The sequence below is a fragment of the Sordaria macrospora genome, chromosome 1 (assembly GCF_033870435.1).
Source record: "Sordaria macrospora chromosome 1, complete sequence".
Taxonomy (NCBI): domain Eukaryota; kingdom Fungi; phylum Ascomycota; class Sordariomycetes; order Sordariales; family Sordariaceae; genus Sordaria; species Sordaria macrospora.
In genome coordinates, this window is record NC_089371.1 from 7,953,073 (window position 1) to 7,979,016 (window position 25,944).

Sequence of the window (25,944 nt, forward strand, 5' to 3'; positions counted from 1 at the left end):
TTCCTTTTGGTTTTCTCGCGGCGAATTTCGAATGGTAGAGACTGGTAGTAGCGGGACCACTGATGCTCCTTGATCACCAATACCAATAGCTGGAGAACGAACTCTCGCCAAAAGGCGCAGCTGGAGACGCTTTCAGATAGCGCTACTCGGTAGGACGAAGCATAATCCAGAACGTCGGAACAACGGCCGACAGGGATGGCTGACAAAGACGCATGGCCCAATCGTGAGAGGCCGTACCACCGCCTTACAATATCGATTGGCTGGTGTTGACCCTTTGCTGAGTTTTCAGTCCTCGCTTGTTGGGAGGCAGACGGCCTGAACGTCCACCATCCGGGAAAGTTGCCGTCCGTAGCTGGATAATTGCTCGTGCCGAAACTCGATTCTTTGGGACAAGACCAGCAAAAGGCCGTATCAAAGACGGCTGATCAAGTCAGCGTTGATGGGACTTTTGGAAAGTGCCCAACGCCCGTCATGTAGTCAGGTAACAGCGGGGTAACCGATCATGGGCATCGGAAGCGATGACAGTTGCAACCGGACATGAATTTGCGCTGGTAAAAAGCGTGAAAGAGGGGGCCGCTCTCTGTCTTTTGGGGACGGGCGGGAAAGGAAAGGTCATTGCAACATGACTGATCATAGTAGCTAGAGTATCTGGCAGCTCGTTAGTCCTACCCATAATACTTGACATATCAAAGGTTATGTAAAGGCGAGGTGAATTGTCGCGGGCAGGATTGGATGCCATTTTGGAAACCGGAGCAGAGTCGCACGCTTTCGAATCTGTCGCTATCTGCAAGCACTCGAACTGCATACAGACGGCAAGATTTGGTGGAGCTCACCTTTGCTGTCGTCTGTAGGGTCCAGACAGCGACAGCGCCGGCACCAGTCACAGCACCCGTCTCAAGGACGCCAGTGACCCCAGAGTTGCCCAGACCTGGACACAGCACCGCGCAGAAAACCCATCAAAAGGTCGCCCCCCTCGGACGGTGATCGTTCGCGGTGCGGCATGCGGAATGCTAGCCAAATGCGAGCCGAGAGCGGGACGCGTTCCAGTAGTTCCAGTGGTTCCTCTGGTGTATCTACCTCGCCGTGTCAGGACGGCAACAAAGGCGCCAATTCGGTGCCAATTCTCAGCAATCGCGCCGACGGTTGGTCGGGTTGGGTACAGTGATGCGGGCCTCTTTGTATGCGGCCAGAGGCACAATCCATCTGGGCAAGTCGGCAGGCAGTCCAACGGCGCCGGTGAGTGGTCGAGAGAAGCGGCGCTGATGCGGGAGCTCCGTTGGAGTTTGCAGATGGTCCGGCTAGTGGGTCACGGTGCTGTAGTGTAGCATGCTGTAGGTCCCAGCCACCGAATTTTCGCATTTCTCGATGCTCAGTCGCTCGCTGCTGGAGAGAGTTGCTCGTGGGCAAACTGGTCCCCGATAAGGACCACAGATGGACCACACATCTCCACGGATTGCGGTTGGACAAAAGTCGGCCTTCTGGGCCCCTGAGACGATCTAGGAACGAATCGGCAGGAAAAGAGATTCGAAATGTGGGATATTGAGCGAATGGAAATTCACCATCAAATCGAATGTTTTGATGCAATAGCGGGGTGATTTTGACATATGTATGGGAGTTGCCATTGTTGCAACCCATGTCGTTGCCATCATCGTCGTTGTGGTCGCTGTTGTTGTTGTTGTTGTTGTTGTTGTTGTTGTTGTTGTTGTTGTTGTTGTCGTTGTTGTGACTTTGGAAATTGGGAGATTGCAAGCGAGCAACGAGGAAGGGAAGCTGTTTCGCTGCCTGCCGCGCCCAGAAGTCAGAAGGAAAACGTAGTTGGAGTACGTACCAAGTCATGTGACTTTGCCCAAGCGCGCTACAAAATATTGCCCTCTGTCCGGGGTTTATCTTGCCACTGGCGCGGGGACAATTGCTGTTTAATGTACCGTATTGGCCAACCGCATCAACGCACAGCGAAACCGTCATTGTCCACCCACGATCAACCAACTCTGTTTCTCGAATTTCTCAAGACCGGATACTGCTGCACTGTAGGTACTGCTGATTGTTGCGGTGTTGTTGACTTGCTGCTGCTCGCACTACAGTTTTGCGTAACATCAATGGCACAGCATGGTCCAGTTTTTGTTCAGACGTCCTTCCAAAGACGAACAACTATGCAGTCAACCCCGTCTCTCTTCCTATAAGCCTGAGGATACGGATACTCTCTGAGGATATGTTATTTGGGGGAGGTTGATGACATTTGAACAAGAGTCACTTCCCAGCCTTGACAATACCTTTGCAGCCTTGAACGACATCCTAATACGACCTCCCAAACTCTTGAAACCCAACCCTTTTCCCCTCCCCACGTTTCAGAAGATCCATACCACTGGTCCGAATAAACAAGTGAGGTGATCACGACCCTCCCGCAGGACCTCGTGCATCTGTCTTCGTTCTGAAGGTCCCAGTACCCGGATCCACCGGCCTATCAGTGTCGTCTCATGGGCCATGTTGATGCAGAGTCGACTTGACCGACGATAGAGACAAACACTACCGTGATACTGCTACAGTAGCCGATGCCATGGCCGCCACCGTTGCTGCTGCCGGTCCATGGCAGCGATGACTCCGGATGACGAGAACCTGTTCGCATCAAAACGGACTCGGGCTATTTCGCACCAGGCGGATGGCCGGTGCTGCCAAGTTGGCTGCCACGCCGTATTTCTTGCATATACCGCCAAGGGCAGAACTTGGAAATTGTCTTGACGCAGACAGCTGGGAAACGGTGAGTGCCCACATGCCTCTCTCTACAGAGGTGCTTTGTGCCGGGTTTACTACCCAGTCTGGACATCACGACACTGATATCAGACCGAGGTTGCGGCTCGTTCTTCGGCCCTGGGTATTCGTATAAGACCCTGTCATAGACTGACCCAAGAAGGGACTCCAAAGAAACAAACATTTCCCTTTCTGTCGGGCCCAGTCCGGATAGACATTCGGCCTTGGACAGTTCCGTTCCGATGAGAAAAGGAAAAAAAAAGCGATTGTTCTCAGCTCCGCTGGTATCATACTTCACACCAAGCTAGGTACTTCCCTTGCAGTTCCCAGACTCCCTTGGTTCCCATATGCTCGTCACCCCACACGCTTAACTTCTCTTGGAGAAGAAACCATAGAGGCTTGGAGGCTGAGATCCACAACTGAGAAGTGGCTGCTTTCGGCGGTGCGGACATCAAGTGACGATGAAGACATCTGCTGGGGAGAACTCTTGACAGCCTTCTGACAGGTCTCTGCCGGCCGGCACTCAGGCTGTTCCCATCATTCCCAGCCCTAGAATTTGGTGCTATTGTTGGTGGTGTACATATGGCAAAAGTTGGGGGTGGCATGGGGACTGGCAGGTCACTGGTCTTGAGCCGCGTTTTGGGTATCGATGCCCACCGGGCCATTTCTGCCCAACCCACTCTCGAGGGAACCTTCTCATCCACCCGTTTTTCCTGTTTTGATGGGGCCCTTCTCCGTCCGGGAAACACCCGTATTTCTCGTTTTTGCTCTCACTGACTTCCTCACAGAGTCACAGACAAGCCATCTCGGTCTCTTTGCCGATTCTGCACCCCCTTGCCGTCTCCCAATCCTTCCCGTTACAGCCGTTGGGCTGGTTGAGCGGCTCAGATTCGTCCCAAGACCTTTTGATGACGAGCCTGATTGGATCTGCTGAGTGACGGATGATACAGTTACCCTTCTGCCCTTACGCTCTCAAGCCGTGTACGCTATCCCCAAATCCGACCCCCCTAGCGAGGCAGGCCTTACGTTTTGGGGGATGGGCTGTCCTGATTGGGAATAGCTTCCAGTTTGAAGCTCCATATCCGCCTGTCAATCCAGATCGCGCAAAGCTCCTAGCTCCCGTATCAGAATCTCTCCACCACATCCGCACAGCATCCGTAGAGAATCCGCACAGCATCCGCACAGCATCCTCTCTTTTTTGGACAAGGCTTGGCAAAACGGAGTGTTAAACGGAAATGCAAAAACGCTCGATCCAGTTTGCGGGCTTTGGGGCTGGAGTTGCGGCCAAGTCCCGGGGCCTGGCTGCTTCAGCGTGTTCTCGATGTCTTGCTCGTCCAACGCTCCCGTCTCCAAGGCTCCGTCCGTCCTTCGGGTGGGTGTTCTACCAAGTACTTTCAAAGACCCGGTCCGTCAACCCCTACCGGCCCCTCTTCCCTTCAGTTGTTGTCGCACTCCTCTGGAGAACATCCCGACCCCCCCCCCCCCCCCCCCCCCCCCCCCCCCCCTTCATCGCTGCTCGGCGAAGAGGTCCTCGCTCTTGTTTCTTCCCCCCATCCCCCATTGAGCAAAAGAGATGCAAACCAGCGCCATCCCCCCGTAGCCCGCAAGATTTATCCACACATCCACCACACATCCACCCTGATGTACCACGAGACTTTTGCGATCCAAGACTCTGCCATGTTCAATTGGGCAGATCCGTCACGTCGCAGCGGCCGGCCTGACCATGGCTGACCACACTGACCACAGTCAAGAAACATAAAACAGAGAATAAGTAAAGGGCACCACCCGCTCTGCCCACCATCCCAATCCCAAAGTCATTGATTGACTCTGTAAAGATCGTTATTTGCCCAAAGCAGCCATTGTGCCTGCCTTGAAACTTGACTTTTTGTCTATTTACTTTCACTTCTTTCGTTTCTGTTTTATCGCTTCTCTCGTGGTGGTCTGTGACTCCCGAAGAACGCACCACTCTCGTCTTTACTCTAACAACAACAACAACAACAACAACAACAATAACAACAACAACAACATTCTGTCAACAACAAACAATCAACCCTCAACGACAACCGACAACCGACAACCGACCCGGCCTTGGCCTGACAACCCCTCTTTCTACGGACGGCAGCGCAGTGCGACTTACACAGGGAACAAAGTGTGAGTAAGGTGCCATTCCAATCCCTCAGGTTCCAGAATTTTACACACCCCCTCACTTCGGCTTTTCAGTTGCAATCTGCGACGGTACCCTCGCCCTTTCCTTCCCGTGGAAAAAGACACACTTTCCCTCTTTTGCTACTCCCTGGGCTGTGCTACCCTGGGGGCCTGGTACTATAGTGGTGTATCGCGACTACCTCCACGGCTTCCACTTCCACTTTGCCTTCCCACCCCAGCTTTCCATCTCTTTCCCACTACCAAGCCTAGATCTCTTATCAACTACCTTGCGCACCTCACCTTCCCGTCCATCTTATCCTTTCAACATCATATCATCCCATCGTCCCTTCCTCCCCTCTTTGCAACTCCCGTTCTTCATTGCTCTTTTATCCTTCTTTTTCCTCTTCACACACCCACTGAAGGCAACACCAACTGCCTCTGATCCCAACCACAGCCCACCCACACACAACCCTTCAGGTGTCTGACAGACGGATCCGAACCTGGGTCTTCCCGCACACCTTGCCCTGCTTCCCGGCTTCCCACCGCAGACCTTGGCCACCCAGACACATAAAGCGGGCGCTTTCCATGCTTCTGCCCTCACCGCTTCGCCGTCCCAGCCACAGACACTGACTCAGCCATATATCAGAAAGTCCGCACACAAACATCAACTTTTTAGGAGGAGAAAAGATTCGCTGCGTGTTTTGCATTGCAGTGCTTCAAGTCAAGGAAACAACCACTTCGTTTATCCCCAACCAACAAGCACATCCACAAAGCCCACCATGGGCTCAGCAACCTTCCAGCAGCCTTCCTACTACAGGACACCGCCCTTGAACGTCGACACTTCCTGCCATGGTCAGAAATTCTTCGACGATGATGAGATCCTAGACGATGACATCCTCAACCAGAGCACCCTCAACTCGGCTTTGGAGATGTCGCCGCCCTTGACCGACAGCAGGAGGGATTCGTTTGCTGTCTCAGCAACTGCCCTGTTCTCGCCCAAGTCGGATGATTCCTGGCCTCCTGTAGAGATGCCATCCAACAACCCTTTCTTCGGCCAGCACAACAACAACCCCTTCATGCAGATGGACCAGAACCAGCAGTCAGGGTATCAGAACCACTGGGGCATGATGAGCTCGGGCGCCGCTACCCCTCTTCAGAGCTTCGATGGTCTGCCGCAGGCCGAGTACGAGCCATCGACCGTTCCTCTGTTCAGGCCCTCTACCGTCCAGGCTCAGACTCCCTTCAGCAACCCCAACAACCAAGCCGTCATGTTCCAGCAGCTTGGCCACCATGGCATCCCGGCCGTTCCCGCGTCGCCTCCCAGAGAGACTTGGATCAACCAGGAGCTCAAGAACCAGGCTGCTATGGCCAAGCGCAACAGGCCTACTACCCCGTTGATCCGCTCTCACAACGAGCTGCGCCGGGGCGATGGCATCCGCAAGAAGAATGCACGCTTCGACATCCCTGCTGAGCGCAACCTCAGCAACATTGACCAGCTGATTGCCCAGTCCACCGACGAGCAAGAGATTAAGGAGCTCAAGCAACAAAAGCGTCTGTTGCGCAACAGGCAGGCCGCGTACGTGTATCCCTCCCCCCAAGTTACTTGCGGATTGGACCATCCCATACTGACCCTCCGAACAGTCTTGACTCGAGGCAGCGCAAGAAACAGCACACGGAGCGTCTTGAGGACGAGAAGAAGCACTTTACCGAGGTCATTACCAACATGGAGGAGCAGATGAACGCCCTGCAAAGGGAGATGGAGCAGCTCCTCCGCGAGAAGCAGAGCTACGAGGCGTACATCAGCGAGCTCAAGAACGAGAAGGAGGAGATCATCTGCAAGCACACCATGGAGACCGGCGAGCTGCGCAAGAGGATCCATGTCCTGACCACCCACGTGCAAGACCTCGAAAGCGCCCCAACGTCGACACCGCCGGCCGGCCCGAACGTGTCCGGCTTCCCCGGTGCCTACGGTGAGATGGAAGGCATGGCTATGGATGGCTCTTGGGACAACATGCCCATCTTTGGCGAGTTCACCATGGACCAGCAGCCTTCCGAGGTCAAGCAGGAGATGCAGATCGTCTCTACCAAGAAGTCCGAGGTTTCCCTTTCTACCGAGAGCGAAAAGGCTCCTTCTCAGGGCGGACTCCTCTTCATGCTGTTCCTTGTCGGCGCTTTCGTTCTTTCCAACCGATCGCCGCCCAGCATTCCGCGGGTGTCTGAGGACATCCGGGTGGCATCCGCTACTCTCCTCGACAATGTTCTCAAGGACGCTGGTTTGCCTCAGGCCGCTTCCGGCCTCGAGGCCATGGCTCCTCAGCCATCGGGTTCCAGCTGGGCCCAAAACACCGGGTCATCGTTGCCAGTTGCCGCCTCCGGCATGGATGGCGTGGCACCTTCGATGCTCGGTGAGATGGCTGACACCTTGACCCAGCCGACCGAGCAACAGACCAACGAGCAGCTCTTTGGGTTGACGGCCGCGCAATACAACGGCATCACCTCGCAAGATTTCCTGCAAAATGCTCCCGCCGAAAGGTCCACGAGCAAGGGCAGACGCAATCTTGCTGAAGCGCTTGCCAACATGCGTGCTGCTGCCACCAAGAACTCTGCTGCCGAGGTCTATACTCGGTCACTCCTATGGGACAAGATCCCCCGCGACGTTGTGCGTGACTTTGCGAAGATGGTTGCTGAAAGCCAGCAAGTTGCTGCGAGTAATGAGGCGTAGGCATAATGTGATGCGGTTCATGATGAGATATAAAATGAGACGAGACGAGACGAAAAAACTTTGACGACGAATTGACGAGTACCAATTACACGGCATTCGAAACGACAGTACGACGACAGAACGACACAGTCATGACGAACCCGATTAAGATTGCGTTTCTTGGGTTTTTTTTCTTTCCTTTTTTTCCACCGGTTTATATGGGTTTTCCGGCTTCCCATCCTTTCGGCTTTTCACTTGATACACTTCCTCCGCTCTCGCGACACACTCAGACCTTTGCTGCTCACGCACTCAAAGCTGTTTTGACTCCTCGCGATCCCGCACTGGTCCCGGGACGCTCAAACTCCTTTCTTACTTTGTTTTCATCATTCCTACTTTTTCCTTGATTTCTGTCGACTTTTAGCAGGCGAGCATTGCTTTTTTTGCTTTTTTTTTTTTTTTTTTTTTTTTTTGGCTTCTTGGCTTTGATGTTTTGACGATACTTTTTCCTTGTCTCACGATTAATATGTTGTTGTTTTGGATATTGGCGCAATCTTCTGGTGTCTACTGCGCAACCCTTGCCGAAAGGCTGGTTCTGGCGGGACATGGCGGGACACGGCGAAAAAAGGGGCGATCCCCGGGCTTGATTTCTTTGGGACACACATTTGAATTCAAGGGGGGCGATGGAATACTCGCTTTCTAATATTCTTACACCTGTACAATGAACTTTTCTGGGGGCGAGACTTTTTGGCGGATCTGGGCCCGGTCTCTCGGACATACATTTTCTTTCTCACGAAAAATTTCAGGGGGTTCTCACGGCGGATTTGGGATATCACAGCAACACATGTACGGGTCATCTACTTGCCGGGAAACCAGGCGAGGATGATTTACCGGTTGCGACTTGCATGTCTGACGACACAATCTTTCTCCTTTGTATTATCTTACGATCTACGACACTCTTTATGAACGAACTTCGGTCTTCTGTCCATCATGAACTCTGGCAGAGCCTTGGATGAATGAAAAAGGATGAATGACTTGGAGAAGAAGAATCTCGGATTGATTGCGGAATCGCTCGAGAAATCGCGACCGTCATGTTGATGAGGGCCGTTTGTGGCAGCGGCACAAGAACCGCTTTACGAGTTACAACATATGCAGACTTAGACACACACAACATACATTGACGCGGAAACTGGCTGGCCACTGCCAGAGGAAGGAGGAAAAACAAAACGTCTATACCCGACATTCATTGAAGCGAATCAACAAATGTTTCCTACGATCAATCTTGTAGCTAGTTAGCGAAGTTCATACATAGCGAAACATTCAAACGCGTTTGAAGCCCAGGCATGACCTGTTTCCTCAGTCGAATCTCAAGTGCCGCTAGCTATACGAACGAATCTAATCCACCAATCGTAGTACAAGAAGCACCACCAGCCACCGTCTGAGACCTCTTTATACCCAACTTTCCCCCCTCACGCAAGTCTTTTTTTTTTTTCGCAGCACAAGGTGCTACGCCAGTCGTCATGGGTAGATGGATAGATAAAGAGATGGCGCAGGACCAAGACAACAGATGGGCTAGGTACTTCGGTATTCTCAGAGTACCAGTCAGCCCTCTCTTTGACATCCGAAACTGACTGTTGTTCTATCAGAGAACAGAAGGAGGGTGGGTAGAAGAAACACCAGGAAACAGGCTTTCCATCGCTGACCCTTACTTCACCAAACAGTCACGGGTGCTGGAACACCTTCAAGCGAAGGAAGATCCAAGCCGGAAGAATCAATGGTTTGACCCGGTTGGGTTGTTTTGGTTGGTTAGGTTGTTCATGTTTGTGGGTGGATGAATGTCACGCCACACCATTCATTACCTTCATCTTCTTTCTATGTTACTTCTCTCTCGATCTCAACCCGGTCTTCGCTTTCGATTGGAACACTTCCTACACAACTGTTTGTCTTTTAGTCTCCATTCCGCATTTACCATGGACATTTCTATTGCCTAGGACTACTCCCTTGCGCAGTGGTTAAGACAGCATAGGTAGCAGAGACGGCAGGTTGGTTAGTACAATTGGTAGTCTCAACCTTCCTCTTGTAAGTGGAAAAAAATGTACATCCCTCTTCCACACCTTCCTCTAACCAATAACATCCGACCCCATCCCACCATCTTCACTTATCTCACCCATTCACGGTACCTTTCTGCTCTGGTGTCTGCCAGCAACTAACAACAGCAAAACAAGATCCAATTCCAACCATCCATTCAGGTATCAATGGCACCCACGCTCCAACGGCCGCCCCCCTTGCTAGCCATGCTGCAATTAATTAACCCCTGGATGCTCTTGAAGGTTTAGTGCCGTCATCACACGGCCGCAGTCGCTCTCGCGCATTTGCGCAGGTTCGATATTCACAATCCCACACCCACACTCCCACTCCCACACACTTGCACAATGCAGGCAGATGCGAAGCGGAGAGCGGATGCCAAAAAAGAAAAGCAGCAGCCATGCCATGCAACGCCAATGCAAGGAGCCATACTTCAACGTCAGTTAGGTACCTAGTTAGACTGCAGCCAGTTACGATGATGGATGGATGATGGAAAAGAAGTAAACAAAAGACTTCGGTTCGGCTTCGGTGGTACCAACCAGCCTGCGGCAGTTTTTATGTACACTACATACCTAGGTACCTCCCTCTTCCATCTACCTATACATTTACCGCGCGGGCTACTTCTTGTCTTTGGTTGTGACACTCATCAACTTTATTTGCAGATGCAAAAGATGCGCGCACGGAAAATCCGGGGTTGATCGACTCCTCGGTATTGTTTGATAACCGTCTTCATGGTGTGAATAACACGCACCTCGATTGAGTCGGACGGTACGTACATACACCAGAGATAACGAACAATTATTTTATAGAGATTGAAGACCGAAACCTCACTGCACCACACGCGCACGCGCAATGATTACAAATGACTTCCATGGTACCTACCTCTAGCAGCCTTGTGTTCATGGTGCCTTTTTGTGCTGTGCCGTGAAGCGCAAACGCAAGGAACGCAAGGTACAATGCATCACTCATTGGTAACTTGGTTGTAGGTAGTACCTAGGTGTAAGGTACAGGTTCTTGGTATTGAAGAGGGAAGGAACTGGGACCGCTAGCCAAATGAAAGAGAACGGGGGGTTTGCCATTAACACGAGAGTGCCTGAGATCGCGATCGCGAAGTGATGGTGTGGTAACTGAATCACCAATGGTTCTCTGTCTGTGTCTGTGTCTGTGTCTGTGTCTGTGTCTGTGTCTGTGTCTGTGTCTGTCTGCCTTGGGTTTTCTAACAGGAACCTGGAACCTGTGACGGTCCTTGCGAACTGAAGCCATTGAACTTGGAAAAGAAAGGGCTGAGAGGACCGCAGAAAAAGGTGGCGTGACCAGTCCACACGTTTTCATTGATCTGAGTGGGAGGGGTTTTTACTGGTGGGTTCGTTGGTTGGTTGGTTCCTCCTTCCTTCCTTCGTAAGACAGAGTACTTACTTACACTAGAGAAGGGACGAAGGGATTGAGACACACTTACACGCACACAAATATCCAACATTGAGGAAGGAAGGCACAACAAAGGACGTAAAAGAAAAAGAAAAGAAACGGAGAGAAAGCATCGAAATTCACACACACAAGGCGACCTAGCAAGCAAGGCGATTGGGCAGCAATGAGGATCCGGTTGGTTGGGAATGATTCCGTTCTTCCCACCTCATTTTTATAAACAAGGTACGTGCCCATTGTCCCATTGTCACGGCGCGGGCCTCAGTTTTGGGTCGTCAGCACGGTCGGGCTAGGTCAGGTCAGGTATATCCGACCCCCCCCCTTCTTCGGCCTTTTCCTCTGCCTTGCGAGGTGAGGTCGGCCGGGCGGTCGCACTCCCGCGCGGAAGGGGTGTAATCTTCCATCATCATCATTCACTCTTGGTACACAGTATTGCTGAAGAGAAGCCAAGTCCAAAAACACGCAACATGGGACATCCGATCCAACATCATCTTGCGCCGAAGCCCGAAACCTGGGCGGGGGGCTGATCAAACGGAAGCAAGGAAGATTCATGGAAGGCATGAGGAATTGGGGGAGAACAGAGTGTCTGAGACGATCCCCCCTCTTGTCATTAGACATGCAGCGCTTGTCCACCAGAAAGGTGGACGTTGTGTTGCCTCAATCTCAAACATACGTGCTGTTGCGTTACAACGGACCAAGTCTGCGGGTTTCCGTCACGACGATGTACCTTCCTAACTTTGAGAGGAGAAAAAAAGAAAAGAAAAAATAAGAAGCATTGGATGGTGGAAAGCCCCGGCGGCGTTAATTCTCTCTACTATCGTTAAGCAGACCACGCACGGACACACGTGCGGCTGAGCTTGAGAAGAGGCCATCTAGTTGTGTCCTACATTCTCTGCCGGTTTGGCGTTAAGGCTCTCCATTCAGCCACTGGAAGGAATAAGACTGACGACAGGTTCGGGCCCGAGGGATCATGATGCAGGCAGTACGGGTTGTTGGTGGTAAGTCATTTCGATGCTTTCTCTCCTTCAACCCTTGAATACTTCGATATTATACGGCGCTATTGAACCGTTCGGTTAGCTTCAGCTAGGCAGTTGCTAGAAGAGCCTTAATTTTTGTGACGAACGGCACGCACGCACGCCTTGTGTTCGAACCATTGTCCAATGCCATAACCCAATCTCCAGTCTCGTGGGCATCGACTTCATGGGGTGGTATGGGGTATTGTCATACGCCTGCCTATTTTAACCTCGTATCCGGCTGAGTACACTTGCCTAATGATGGCTGGACAGTACCTATCTCTCAGCCGCTCTCGTCCCTTCACCCCTTACATCATTCTGCCCTAGGTTGCATAAGTACTGACAATTTGTTAGGACTCTCTCCTAAGCGCGAGTAGGGGGGGGTTGCAAAGGGAAAGCAGTACGAACTTTTCAATTGGAACAAAAACAGAGACAGTCATCTGTATACCACTGACTAGCTATGTTGTCCGACAGCGATGAAGGATAGAGACTGCCGCCTTTGCCGCCGCACTGCCTTCCGCAGCGGCATGGAAGATTAAACTCAGGTGCTACCTATCGTATCTTTCCTCAGCTCGTTCCTTCCCACAAGCGCTCCAACACTGACTGCCGTGAGCATTGTCGCTCACACAATCTGATATCATCACACACTTCGAACTCTCGCCGTTCTCCGGTTCACAGACAGCAAGGACACCGACCGCAGCGCAGTATCCACATTCCACAATGTCTCGGTGTCACCGAAGCACGGAGACATACGACTACGAGACGGCGTACGGCGGCTTACCGCAGGACTTGGCTGAAGCCGCTGAGGCTTCACAACTCCCCCTTATCTATCAAGGGGGATCCTTCGCTTGCTCGAGAAGCACAAGGTGGGAACCTACCACTCTACCAGACACTTTCCTTTGTGTCCATATCTGTTTCTGGTTCTGGGACGTTGATTCTGACAGGAAGAGCAGGTGGTACCGAGCTTGCAGTTCGCAGTACCTAGAGGTAGGCAGCGGACCTCTGCATGGACCAGACGTAACCGAAGGAAGTGAGACATTGTTCTATCGGATGTTCTCCAATCCCTCTTTCGCAGCAATGTATCGTAAGTGTTGTTGTTAATAATGGTAATGAGCGCCACTGGCTCCTTTGCGAGGTCCACAACATAACAAAACGAGTAGAATAGTCTTTCGCGGATAACAAAACCGTTGCGTCTGCTGGGCGGCTCTTTCTTACCTCAGCGCAACCTCACTGCTCCACGAGGAGGCGGGCAGACATAACCTAGAGGAGGGGATTTGAGATTTTTACCGTGTGGCTGTAGCACCGACGTCTCGAGCACCACAATACCTTAACCTTATGGGTCCGGTAACGAGTCCCCAGAACAAGCGGAAACTTAAGCCGGAGGGAGGGGTTGTTTAAGAGCCGGACCGAGTTGCGTTGCGTTACCGCGCTTGAGACTATGAGGGTCATTCTGGAGAGGATAATTCTTGCTGTTAGCACGTCCAAGTTAAGGGGTGAAAATAGATGAGTGTATCAGACAGAGTGGGAGAGACGACAGCATGTACTACTTGCCAAAGCGAGAGCAAGACTGCATTTGTTCTCATACGGAGTTGTTATAGAGGCTTCTGTACGGCATTTTCTGTACGCTGTACGCAAAAAAAACCACGCATTTGGCGGAATTTCGTACAGATTTCAAAGTTACGACCCCCTTATGATAGCCTCGCATAGCCTTGTCCGGGTTAGGGTTTTGTATAAACAAAAAATCATACAGATTTCCCAATTTCGTATAGAAGCCCCAAAATGTATATATGGTCGAAATTTGAGTACAGCTATACGCACGACTTTTGTATATACTACTATAACAAATAGATTTTGCAGTACAGATGCAGTATGATGGGGATGCAGAAGGCTGTACGCATCGTACAGAAAAAAAATTGTACGATGCGTAATAAAGTTGTACGGCGGCCAGCTCTGTAACAACTTCGTACGAGAACAAATGCAGTCCAAGATTCGAGGGTATTCACTTCATGTTAGGAATGTGAAGTCGTGCTGAACTGTGTTTAAGGTATCATGTCACCATCTCTGAGATTGCGTACTCATTCCACCAAGGGACCATGGGCGATGATGGACAAAGACAGGGAAAAGGGGCAAGTAAACAACAAGGGGGTAGGGGGTAGGGTAGGGGGTGTGCACGAAATGGGCACTGTTGGTCAAAGCTTTCAGTTTGCGAGGGTCACAAGCCAAACGCTCCGTGAGTGACCTTTTCACCCACTGCAACTGCATTACAATTCCCCACGAAATTGTCAGAATCGATGCCTCTGCAGAAGACAGAGGACGAACTTTCTCTACACTACAAAAACAACCAACCACATGAGCTAACGTAAGAAATTCTGCAAGCAACCCCTCAGCCCCTCCAAGCTTTTCTCATGGACCGGGCACAACTTGAAATCTGCACCTAGTTTACGGCTTACAGTTACGAAGAGAGGAACTGGACCCCTCCTCCGTTTTCCCACTACAGCGTCTTCCATCTCCACTGCGCACCGTTTAACGTTCCCGCGTTCTTCCCGCCGTCCACATCACTCCGATCGACCACAGCAGAACCCGAACATAAGGTATCCACCTTTGTTTGCACCACGGGTCGGGTCCGCCCCGCCGTGCTTACCGGAGTTTTATGTGGATATATGCAGCGGCCTGCCTCGGGGACCTCGGCCGGTGACGGCATGGAAGGTTCCAACACAGACAAACATGTACAAGTAACCGGCATTGACTTGGCCGTTTGTCGTCCGATGGATGGAAACCGATGATAAGAGTGAGTGTCAATTAGATAATTGCAGTGTACAAACCGCAGAATCTACCATCTCGAGCCGGACCGGAACTTAACGAACCACAATCACCATCAATCATGACAGTGATCATCAAACATCAAAACGCCCCGGCACCGGCACCGGGCACCTCGGACCACACCACACCACACCACCATAAAATCTACCACATGGCGGGAATCGGGAGACCGGCCCAGAATAATGGGTAAGGAAGGCAATTGCATATCGCATCGGAAAATGTGATCGATCACCGAGCTTTCATAGCGAACCTTCAGCCTCTCCATCGTGAAAACCCTTACATGACATAAACAATGACAATATGCAAAGCAACCTCAACCTCCAGTTCTTGAGCCATCTTTGAATCCTCACTGGTCCTTTCCCTGGCTCTTGGTTCAATCAAGGACAGCAAAGCACGGAAGCAAAGACCAAAAAGAGATTTCCTTGCATCGTTAGTAGCGGAGTTTGAATCGTGGATTTCTTTACGACTTGCATACGCAGCCTGTTGGGTGGATGAGTGGGCTGAAGCCTAAGTGGTGTTAACGGTAACGGTAGCAGTAGCGTAGCGTAGCGGTTCAAGGGGTCGGCATATGCATGCATGCATGCACTTATGCAATGCAAGCTGCAAGACAAGAGAGAGAAAAACTAAAATCTGAAACGACGTTTCAGGTTTTTTTGAGGCCTGAGTGGTTGGGTCCATGAGGCAATGGAATGGAGTCGCAGTGGAAATGTGGAATGAGAGTCGAACGAACGAACGAACGAGAAACATTCGTCCAATCCTGAATCCGCAGGTGATGATGTTTCAGAGTTTCAAGATGCGGATGCTTCGCAGCAGTGCAGTCAAAAGGAAGGAAAAAAATGAAGAGGCTGGGGATGGATGGATGGATCGTCATTATGGATCACATGCATCACGATGGATCATGATGGTGAATCTGGGATGTCTACCTAAGAAAAGGCAAGAAAGAAGGGAGAAAAGTAGATATGAGAAGTGATAGAGTCATGATACAGTTCATGGCTACGGTGGCATCGGATCCGGAGATAAACAACGAAGACTGATGGCAATGGCGGCGGCAAGGATGACAACCGAAACCGAAACAACGATAACAACGACAACGACAAAACGATCATCAACGATGACACTCTACAATATCACGGTATCTAAATAACCCATGGAGATAACACAGATGCTTGCGATATCCACAATAGCAGGTAACCTCACGCCGAATGATGCCTACTTTGACGTTCAGTATTTTGTAGAAAGAATACTCACCACTCCTTTCCCCATTCCATCGCATTATTGTTTCTTAACCAATATACAACCAAAAGCGACTGCATCAACATTTGACAGTTGAAATTCGACACATGACACTGGCCATGCACCCCTACACCCGCCTCCCCGCCTCCCCGCCTCCCCATCTTCTCTCAATCCTCATTGACATGATCTGCCGTTTCGATCGATTCGCGAACCGCACCGCACGCAGCATTGCAACCCCATCGCTGCCCGGTCTCGAAAAAGACACCCGCTTCTCCCGATACTCGACCCGGTATAATAACGACGATGACAATGATATCGATAACGACAGATGGCAGGACGTCCTAGACTTATAACAGCATGTCTCTTCCCAAGGGTTCACACAGGTATTGGTAAAGCACATCGCAACTCAGTAGTATCAGGCAAGGTATCAGGCATAAAAGGCTGGGTATGTACATGCAGCCATCTTGATATTCAACTTGGTAGTCTGAGTAGTATATAACGTTGATGTACAATGTGTACTCAAAATGCTGCTCCGCTGTACCCGACTTTTCTCATCCACTTATGTCTTATGAACGGGACCATGACATTTCTTTCCCTTCCTGAGTCGCAGTAAATTCCATCCTACCTCTGCGCTTGACGTCCGATCTAATAGACAGGTCGGTAAGCTCCTCTTGCCTCTATTGTTCATGCTCACATGAGCACGATATGGGTGCATTCCAGAGTCTAGACCAAGAAGCGACATGTGACGGAAGACATCAATCATGTCAATGTCGGCAAGAGATTCCGATACGCAGTACACTAGTAGGTACACGTACTAAATTATCAGCATACCTTACCTTACCTTACCCAGCAAAGGCGCACCAGGATCCAACAGGGATCCATTCATAAGCGAGTAGGATACCTTATAGGAAAAAAAGTAGATGTCACCATATGGTATGTGTATGACTGCGTCCAGTGGGCTCCTAAGGTTCGGCAACTGTCACTGGAGCCAAGTGAAGAGCTCCCTCTGTCCAGGTCGGTCGATGGCCGCGACTGAGAAGCAAGATCGAAAAAAGCACGAGCTCCGAGTTCCGCTGGCGATCCTGATCCTGATCCTGATCCTTCCCGATCCTGCACTCTTTGCAGCGTTTGTGTCTGTCTGTCTGACACCGCAAACCACACAACACGAGACCATGTGGCCAGTGGTGCGGTTACTGTTGCCGAATTTGTTTTCGTTGGTCCTGAGTTCTGAGTTCTGACATGCCTAGTATCCATGTGTAGGTAAGGTATGTTCTAAACCTCCGCTCCGAAACTATGGTCATGGTCAACCATGTCGTGATCATAAACGTAACTATTGGTGCTGTCTTGTAATATCTGGTAAATGTGTTATGGGATATCATTTTCCTCCGTTCCTCAGTTGTGGTAAACTAAAACCAAAAAAGCAACAACGCTGAAAGTGTTTCAGATCTTCGCCGTTGAGACCAAGTGTCTAGAACAGGTTCTTTTTGGGGATTCTTTTCGCACGGTAAACCTTGTTCTTGCTCCGTCTTTTCGCTACCTTTAGAAAGTTCAAAAACAAGTCGATGACTACCTGGACCCCCCTCCTTCGGTGCTACTTCTTTTTCCCGGGGTCATACTTTTCCTTCCAGATCCTAGTGTACGACGATAGGTTAGTTACGGTGGACGTAGTGTGAAACGGTGGGTGGTGGGGTGCAAGTGTCAAGATTAGAAAAGGGTTCCGGATCTGCGTGAATGGAGAGGAAAAACGGTGTGATGTGCTCGATGACCGGTTAACGTTGGAGGTCCAATTTTAGACAACAACATAGCTGTTGCCGGATCACACCCCTTTCTCAACATGATACTTCTTCAGGAGGCGGCTGAGAGGAGACCACACAAGGCCATGCACAACACGGTGGCATGTGAGAAACAGGGCGAGCAGAAATGCTTGGTCACTGATGTCCCAGGGGAGGACCAGCAGCCTGTCACACTGCCAGTTTACCAGTCATTTCTGAGAGACCCTGCGTGCGGCTTCGGAATGTCCCGATACTCGGTAACTGTCGTCATTGGGTTGCGTCGGGGTGTTGTTGATGGGATGAATGCGGTCGATGCTAGGCAAAAGACAGATGAGAGCGCTTACCAGGTATTGCCCATGATCTTGTTCCCGTTCTTCTCCGCCAGGCGGTAATATTTTGCGGCGGTGTACTAATACGGAGATATTGTTGGTCAGCCTTATGTGTGATATATCTCTTTGAAACGGTCAAACGAGGTGAATCTCTCATCCGATTTGCCCTGCTGACCAAGCCTCATTGATGCCCAATAGTTGCACAAGAAAGCAATAGTCCACAAGGCTGTTCCGAGAAGAAGCAAAATGTCGTGGTCGGTAGATGATGGTGGATGGGTGTCCGCAATAATACTGACTTTGTCCTTTTTGGTGCCAAACCCTTCCAGGTAGCACCATGCTACTTCGTTCATGGCGTCTTTTCACGGTAACTGTGTTAGCCTTGGCTAGGTATAGGTACGTGGGAAACGTACCGGAATCTCCCAAATTCGCCGCTGTCTCGTAGTATTGTTTGGCGGCTATCGGATCCTTAGGGATGCCCCAGCCATGCCGGAAGCAGTTGGCCAGTTCGAATATGGCCAGGACGAGTTCGCCTTTGGCAGCGCCGCCTTTCTTGAGCCCAGCCTGGAGAGCAAGCTGTTCGATTTCGGCGGCGTTTGAAGCTGCTGCCGAGAGATATGTCACGGCTTTGGCTGCGTCAGGGGCGCATCCCCATCCGTGCCTGCAGTCGCGTTAGCGATGAATATACAGAAGCACCCGCATACGGTTGTCAAAGGCGTCACAGAGGCATTGCCGCAAGAGATGCAACAAACATGCTGGGCAACACAGCCGGGTCACTGCCTTACGAACGAGTACAGGAGACGGATGGAACCTCGGAGCGGAAAAGGTAAGGAGGCACATACCGCAAAGCAAGGCCGTACAGAACTTGGCTTAGGGGATTATTTGCCCCTTCAGGGTCAGCCAGTTTCCCGAATAGAGCAGTGGACTCCTCCAAATTTCCTTCTTCATGCAACTTGATGGCCTGCTGGATATCGTCATCGATAGCTTTGGACGAGACAGCTTTGGTCGCAGGCAGAGGAGGCGCGACAGCACCAGGCTCGTTCTTCAAAGGCCATTCTTCCGCTTCGGCGGTAACACTCCCAAGGCGCATACGAGCAAAGTCGTTACTAACGGTGCGGGTAGGGCTAGCCGGACGGGTCCCGGGCCGACTGCGAACCTCGGAGTTTTTGCGTGCCAACATGGTTGCGCGCTTTTCCCATTGAGCTTCTTTGCCCTCCTTATCTTCATCGCCGTCGGGGACCACGATAGCAGGCACTTCGGGCAGGTTCTGAGGCACATTCTCGGAGCTCACTGGGCTACGGTGTAAATGGAATCGTGACATGCGCCTGGCTCCGGGACTCTTGACGGTTGGGCTCTTGGGATTGCTGCTCATAGATTGGCTACGACTGCGATTGCCGCGGAAGACGTCCAGACTAAGGCGACCCCTCGCTGGTGTTCCTGCCGCCTCGGCGGACAGATGTGAATCGTGGTCGGCCTCATTCTCGGTTATAGGGCTCGCAGGAGGAAAGATCCTCTCCTCGGTAAACGTATCGGTACGGACGAACGTGATTTCGGGGGTATCGAGGTGCGAATTGGGAGGAGGGGAGTGCGCCTGGGCGACGCTCTCTTCGTGGCCGTGCTTCTTTTTCGCGAACAGGCCCATGATGATGTATAGATACAGTAGAGTAACGATTATGATTCAGAATATGGTGTCGGGTATCGATATATAGTCGGTTGGAGAATGCGATATAGACTACGAAGCGTAGTTGTAGGTAAAGATTGTTGTTGTCTGGAGTGTTGATATGTATGTAAGCGCCGCACGGCGTTCGAGTTGGTTGGGGGCTGAGAGAGACGACGACAAAGAAAGCGAATGGTGGTGGTGGTGGTGGTAGTAGTGGTTATATCCAAGAAGGCGATCGATGGTTGACAAAGATGAGGTGTCGTCGTTCGGGAGAGCGGCAGTGCTGTTGGCTATAGATTCACGAACTGAAAACCCGAAGAAGAAGCTTGTGTAGATATGGGTTCTGTGCCCGGCGCCATCGGAAAGGACGTAATCTTTCAGCTCGTCGGCGGGTTAGAGGCATCATTCCTAGGACGGGGAGGGATCTGGGTTCGGTTCGCGACACGCGGAGATTGGACGAGGTCCCCAATGTCCAAATAGTTCTAGGCTGGCGCAGACTGGCAGGCATAGGGCAGGCATCTCCAACTTCCCCCTCCACCGTAGTCAGGCACCGCTCGAAGGGGTAAGGGTCTACCTTGAGTAGGACAGATAGCGGGGCTTAGCCGCTATATTTGGGGTTTCTTGGCGGCTCTGGGGAAGGGGAGGAACGTTTGGGTGCAGGTCTTCCGCGGCGCATCCTCCAGGCTTGGGCGTTGGTTGGCCCGGGCTCACTTGCCTTCTGACTTCAGTTGCGTTTCATGGTAACATTGGCAGGCGCAGTCCGATGAAGCCTTCAATCCTCTTTGCCTTTTCGTCCCATCTTATCTCTAAAGTCTCTTCAACCTGTTCTTGCTTCTTACTCGGCGTCTTCTCATAAGTCATTGACTTTCGTGACATGCTATCAAGTCTGGCACGATTTTTGCTGAAGCTGGCCCCGTGGTGCTACGTTATGGTGAAGGCACACGAGACATGCCTTGAGAGAAGGGACGTATCTTCCGGATGCTGCGAATACCCAGGATGGCAAGTATAGCTGGACCAAGCAGAACGATTGTCCAATGTTATGATGAGCGTCGTTGATACTGACAGCTAGATGGGGCAACGCCAACAATGAGTTGTGCCTTTCAGCGAATAATCTACAGAACGGACTCCCAGATGCTGCTTCACATGTTCAGCATTCCGATATCAAAAACATTCATTCATGCGTATTATTTAAAATTCGATGTCCTTCCTCACCACTTGAAGCCTTTTCGAGTTTTGCCGAATATTGAGTTGCAATGTTGGAAGTGGCTGCTCAGCCAGTCAAGATTTGCGCTATGAAATTATCTCCACAGGAGCTACCCCACACAGCGAAGAAAGAGGCTTGCCGAACTGTTTGCAATGCTTACTTACCTTTTACAAACTTCCGTTTCCTGGTGCTCGGCATCGTGAACATCCAAGTTTCTCACGATGCTCATCGATATTATCACCGACTGGTTTGTTGCTGAATCACAAAAGGTGAGGCGTCTTCAAGGCTGTGAACGAACATCTAGCTAACTGCAAGCCTTAGCAGATTCGTAATTGGTTCCCACTTTGCTCGGACAGCTATTGGACATAGTCGAAAAGTCTAAGCTTGTTCTGGAATAGCGCCACTAGTCGAACGTCGGACAAGCAAGCACGCAGCCAAAACACCACCGGACCGCCGACAATTCGACCATGAGCCAACGCGTCGGTGTACTGCATAGGCTCTGCTCTCTTTACACTCCATGAACAATCTGTCACATTGAAGACTGCTTAATTCCCGAGCAGCTCATAAAAACAGTGGTTATGGCGCCCAGGAAACCTCCGCCGCCCCCGGTTGTGCGCTTGACCGTCAAAGGAGTCCCAGCAAAGAGGCGTGGCCCAGCTCCAAAACCATTATCAGAACGACCTTGGACGGCCCCAAAGCCTGTCAGAAGGGTCGAACGCTCTTATACCAGGGAGCGCAAGATCGAGGTTCTGCAATTCCTGCTAAACCATCGGATTGCCGATTACCGTCCACGCAAGGCACCTCGTCGTCGAATCGGCCAGCCGGCACATGAACAGGAGCCCGTCCCCCAAACTTCGACTCGCGATGAAAATGGACAACTAGTCTGGTATCGTGCTCCTACTTATGTTGAGGCTTCCGAGTGGTGGAAGATTCCCATTCCGACCATCCAAGGATGGTGGGACAACCGCGAGAAAATCCTAGAGGGCACAGGCATCGAACTGCCCAAAGCAAATCCAGGTGATTCTCCGGGTACAGTTTCTGATCAGCCAAGACCGGGAGATCGCGTTGAGTTCACCGTCAATCCGCAAGCACCTCCGTCGGCATCTCGAGAGGGATCTGAACAGTCACAGCCTCGACCGCAACCACAACGCCAACCGACTGCGTCTTCAACTGGTGGAAGTGTGAGGGGATCTCAGCAAGGAGCCGCCAGGAACACTCATGCTCGTGCCATCTCAATTTCTTCCAGTTCCACCACGCACCCGCCGGCTCCAAGCACACCCGCTGCCAACGGTCCTGTTGTTGTACAACCTGGTCAGCAACTCAATAGACCTCCGGCCCAGTGGACGGTGAACAATCACCCATACACTGGTCGTCCCTATACAGAGCCCTCCTATTCTCAGATGCCCCAGCCTCAACAGCCTCAGCCTCCATTTTTTAACCCTTACGCGCCCAAACCCAATCAAATCCCTCCGCAATATCATCAACTACAACCCGCGTATCCTCCGCAAGTGGCTCATCATCAGCCACCCCCGGGATACCCTCATCAGCCGGGACCGCCCCAATTCAACCCTCAGCATGGCTACGGCCAGCCTCCTCCTCCTCCTCCTCCCCCTCACTATGGTCCTCCGCACCAAGCTCCCCATATGCCAGGTCCTCCTCGTGGCCACCCCGGCTACCCTCCATATCCCCAACCAGGCCCAGGAGGACCAGGATACCCACCTCATCAAGGTGCACCATACCAAGGAGGACCTCCGCCACAGCCTCACCCGGGAGCCCAACAGCCACCATATGTGTTCGGACCACATATCCAGGTGCCAATGATAGTTCAGTTCCCCCAATTTACGCCCTATTATGCCACTCCCCAGGCGCCTCCATACGCGCAGCCATCCGCACCTCCTCCCAACCCTCCGCCTCAACCACCTCCGTTTGCACCGTTTGCACCGGGCGGACCGGGGCAATTCCAGGGCCCGGCACCACCGGGAATGGTACTAGCCCCGCCGTTTCCAGGTCCGAGAGAGGTTAGGCCGCCCATGCCAGCTCCCCCTCAGCCTGCCCCTGGTCCTGTAAACGCAAGTTTCAGCACTCAGCCGCCTCAGGCGGCCGGTTCCGATCCAGCCCCGAATCCCCCGGTGACTCCTCCGAGACAACAGCCTGCGGGACAACCATCAGATGCACAAGAATTACAATCCGAGTCAGACGAAGCGTCGCCAGCTGGTCAGCTATTGGCCGAACAAGAGGCAAGGAATACGGTGCAAGAAAGCCGGAGCCGGGACCAGTCGGCTGGCCAACGGCCAGCCGAGTCAATCCCAGAGGCTGAAGCGGCATCGAAAGACCAAGACCAAGAGATGGGCGATAATCGGGATAAGCCTCAGAATCAGGATCAGGAGCAAGATCAGGAGATGGGCGAGGGCCAAGAAGAACAAGACGAAGAGCAGGACCAGGACCAGGACCAAGAGCAGGACCAGGAGATGGATCAAGACCAGCAGGATCAAGAACAGGAGATGGACCAGGATGTGGACCAAGAGATGGCCGAGAAGATGGAGAAAGAAATGTCCCAAGAGCAGGAGGAGCAGGAGAAGAAGAAGGAGCAGGAACAGGAACAAGATCCAACTGCAGACGTCTCCGCCAGCGAAGAAGCCGACAAAGATGACGATGACAACGTCTCAAAGGAGACCCCTGAAAAGCCACAGCAGGATGGAAGCGCAGCCGTGGATTCTGCACCAAAAGACCGGTCCAAGAGCACATCCCCAGTGTCGACAGCTACCTCTCCCGCGTCAGAAGAGGAAGCCTGATGGCCATAACTGCCATCGCCGAGACAGTGTGAACAGCATGATATTCGTCCCTTGGAGAAAGGCCACAAATTGGAGCCACAGAGAAAAAACACAGTGGCAGCATAAATACACCTGAGCTACGACTAAGCGATCAGATGATGAAATTACGATATTAGAAGCCGAGAAAAGCAAAGGAGAGAACATCATTTTGGATTATCGGGATATGCGGATATTGAACCAAAACCAAAACGTCAATATATACAATTGGTCTTTTCCATCAATTGTCCCCGTTTCTCGCCTTCGATTCTGACGGTGATCTAAACAGTAATAACGGAGTCAAGGGCCGACAGGCAGGAAAGTTATCCCATACGAAGCCCGATGGCTGGTGAAGAGTCGAGGTATTCAATATCTCAAGATGGATCGTGAGCGGATGTCTGTTTGTTGTTTGACTCTAAACATCGGTCCCAAATACATGCGCCCATGGTTGTGTCCTATAACTATAGGATCGGACGACATGGTCAAACTTATTGTAATCCTCGCGGTCTCAATAGTTCCTGGGTCAAGGTTGCGGAAAGATGAGCGAGTGACTGTTCCTTCCATCTGACCGTCGAATACCGTTCACCCACATGAAGTGAAATCAATCACTCGCCCTTCCTTCGTAGGAAACCAGACAAATCCACATATTTATTGTCCACATCAACTACAAGAAGCCTTTTTTCACGCTTCCTCGACAACTTCAAGATTTTGTGATACCTGAAGAAAAGTCAAGTCCTCGACCACGAACCGCTCAAGCCAGCTCCGCTCTGCCCTACCTCCATCGCGCTTTCCCCAGAAATCAAGAAGCGAAAACAACCTCATAGCAAGCAGTCAGTCACGACCGCCACGCAGCGGTCAACTGTCTCTCACCTCTAGAAGACAGAGGTACCTTGGGTTTATACCACCCGACAACATCACACGCCATTCGGGGAGACAAAGCAGTCGTTTGAGAACACCCAACCTTCATACCACCACCACCCCCACCACCACCACCACCAGTACCCAAACCGCAGCCGGCAACAAAAAGAAAACATCACAACACAATGTGCCAAACAGCCCTCTACAAAGACGCCCAATGCAAACACCGCTGGATGAGGATTTCTTTTGCCTGCTTTCCCGGAGCTGGGTTCACCACTTGTCCGTCTTTTTCCTACAATAATACTCACAACCGCAGCAACAGCTACAGCTACAACCACAGCTACAACCATCAACATCAACAACCTCCCGGTCTCAGTCTCAACGACGGTCTCTGCCACCAACCCACCTGTCCTTACCAGCAGCGTCCGCACCGTGACCATTATACCCCCAACCTCAACCCCAACCACAACTCTGGTGCTCCTTTCTCACATACTTTCGCCCCGTCCTCCTCTATTCAAGGCCCAGGCCCAGGTCCAGTTCAAGGTCCAGGTCCAGTTCAAATCCAAGCTCAAATTCAAGGCCACAACACCTGCAACATCTACCTTCCCAACTCCACCGGTATCTCCCCGTACCAGACCCATCAAATCCAGCATAACTGCCCCCACCACCAAAACCTAGTAGCCAAGCCCGCCCCGCCCGCTTACATAGCCAGGTCCGAGCCGTGCCCGGTGTGCGACTTGGGCGGGGAGTATGATCGCAACCAGATCCGGATGATTACTGGGATCAGAAATGGGGTGAAACTGGGTGGTGGGCCGAGTGGAGGGGATCCGGGGGTGGAGTTGAAGTGTTGTGTTATGTGAGTTTGGGTTGGGTTGGGGGGGGAGGGGGGAAGGGTTTTGGGGATGGAGGTTGTCGGGAGGACACTGGATCCAGAGAGAAGGCCCAAGTGGGAGAAAGGGAGAGGGGAGACGGGAATCCCGGTGAGAGGGTGAAAGGGTAGGCAAGATTTGGGTGTGAAAGATGGGGAAAATGGGACATGGGTCACGGAATATGAACGACAAAAAGGTTCGGGAGAGGGAAAGGGGGCAATATGGTCATTCACGTACGTACGGGGGCTGGAATATTCCGAGAAAATGGGTGGGCGGGTATAGACTTT

The 25,944-nt window shown here is 51.7% G+C and overlaps 4 protein-coding genes across 4 annotated transcripts; 3 read left to right on the forward strand and 1 right to left on the reverse strand.

Moving 5' to 3' along the window:
* The first annotated feature begins 4,737 nt into the window (after positions 1–4,737).
* On the forward strand, positions 4,738–8,060 carry SMAC4_00439 (uncharacterized protein). The gene is made up of 2 exons (XM_003351844.2): positions 4,738–6,466; positions 6,532–8,060. Exons 1-2 carry the CDS (start codon positions 5,670–5,672, stop codon positions 7,610–7,612), a joined length of 1,878 nt encoding a protein of 625 aa, XP_003351892.1. The 5' UTR covers positions 4,738–5,669; the 3' UTR covers positions 7,613–8,060.
* Positions 8,061–17,300: 9,240 nt separating this feature from the next.
* Positions 17,301–20,378, reverse strand: SMAC4_00440 (uncharacterized protein). The gene is made up of 5 exons (XM_024655500.2): positions 19,102–20,378; positions 18,673–18,920; positions 18,559–18,617; positions 18,278–18,342; positions 17,301–17,792 (listed from the first exon to the last, which is right to left on the reverse strand). The coding sequence occupies exons 1-5, from the start codon at positions 19,899–19,901 to the stop codon at positions 17,753–17,755; spliced, it is 1,212 nt and encodes a 403-aa protein (XP_024511018.1). The 5' UTR covers positions 19,902–20,378; the 3' UTR covers positions 17,301–17,752.
* Positions 20,379–20,661: 283 nt separating this feature from the next.
* SMAC4_00441 (uncharacterized protein) lies at positions 20,662–24,604 on the forward strand. The gene is made up of 2 exons (XM_066089431.1): positions 20,662–21,392; positions 21,448–24,604. The coding sequence occupies exon 2, from the start codon at positions 21,702–21,704 to the stop codon at positions 23,913–23,915; it is 2,214 nt and encodes a 737-aa protein (XP_065945874.1). The 5' UTR covers positions 20,662–21,392; positions 21,448–21,701; the 3' UTR covers positions 23,916–24,604.
* A 369-nt stretch (positions 24,605–24,973) lies between these two features.
* Positions 24,974–25,648, forward strand: SMAC4_13138 (uncharacterized protein; the record flags this gene model as incomplete). Its single annotated transcript, XM_066091277.1, has 1 exon — positions 24,974–25,648. One exon carries the CDS (start codon positions 24,974–24,976, stop codon positions 25,646–25,648), a length of 675 nt encoding a protein of 224 aa, XP_065945875.1.
* Between the last annotated feature and the right edge of the window lie 296 nt (positions 25,649–25,944).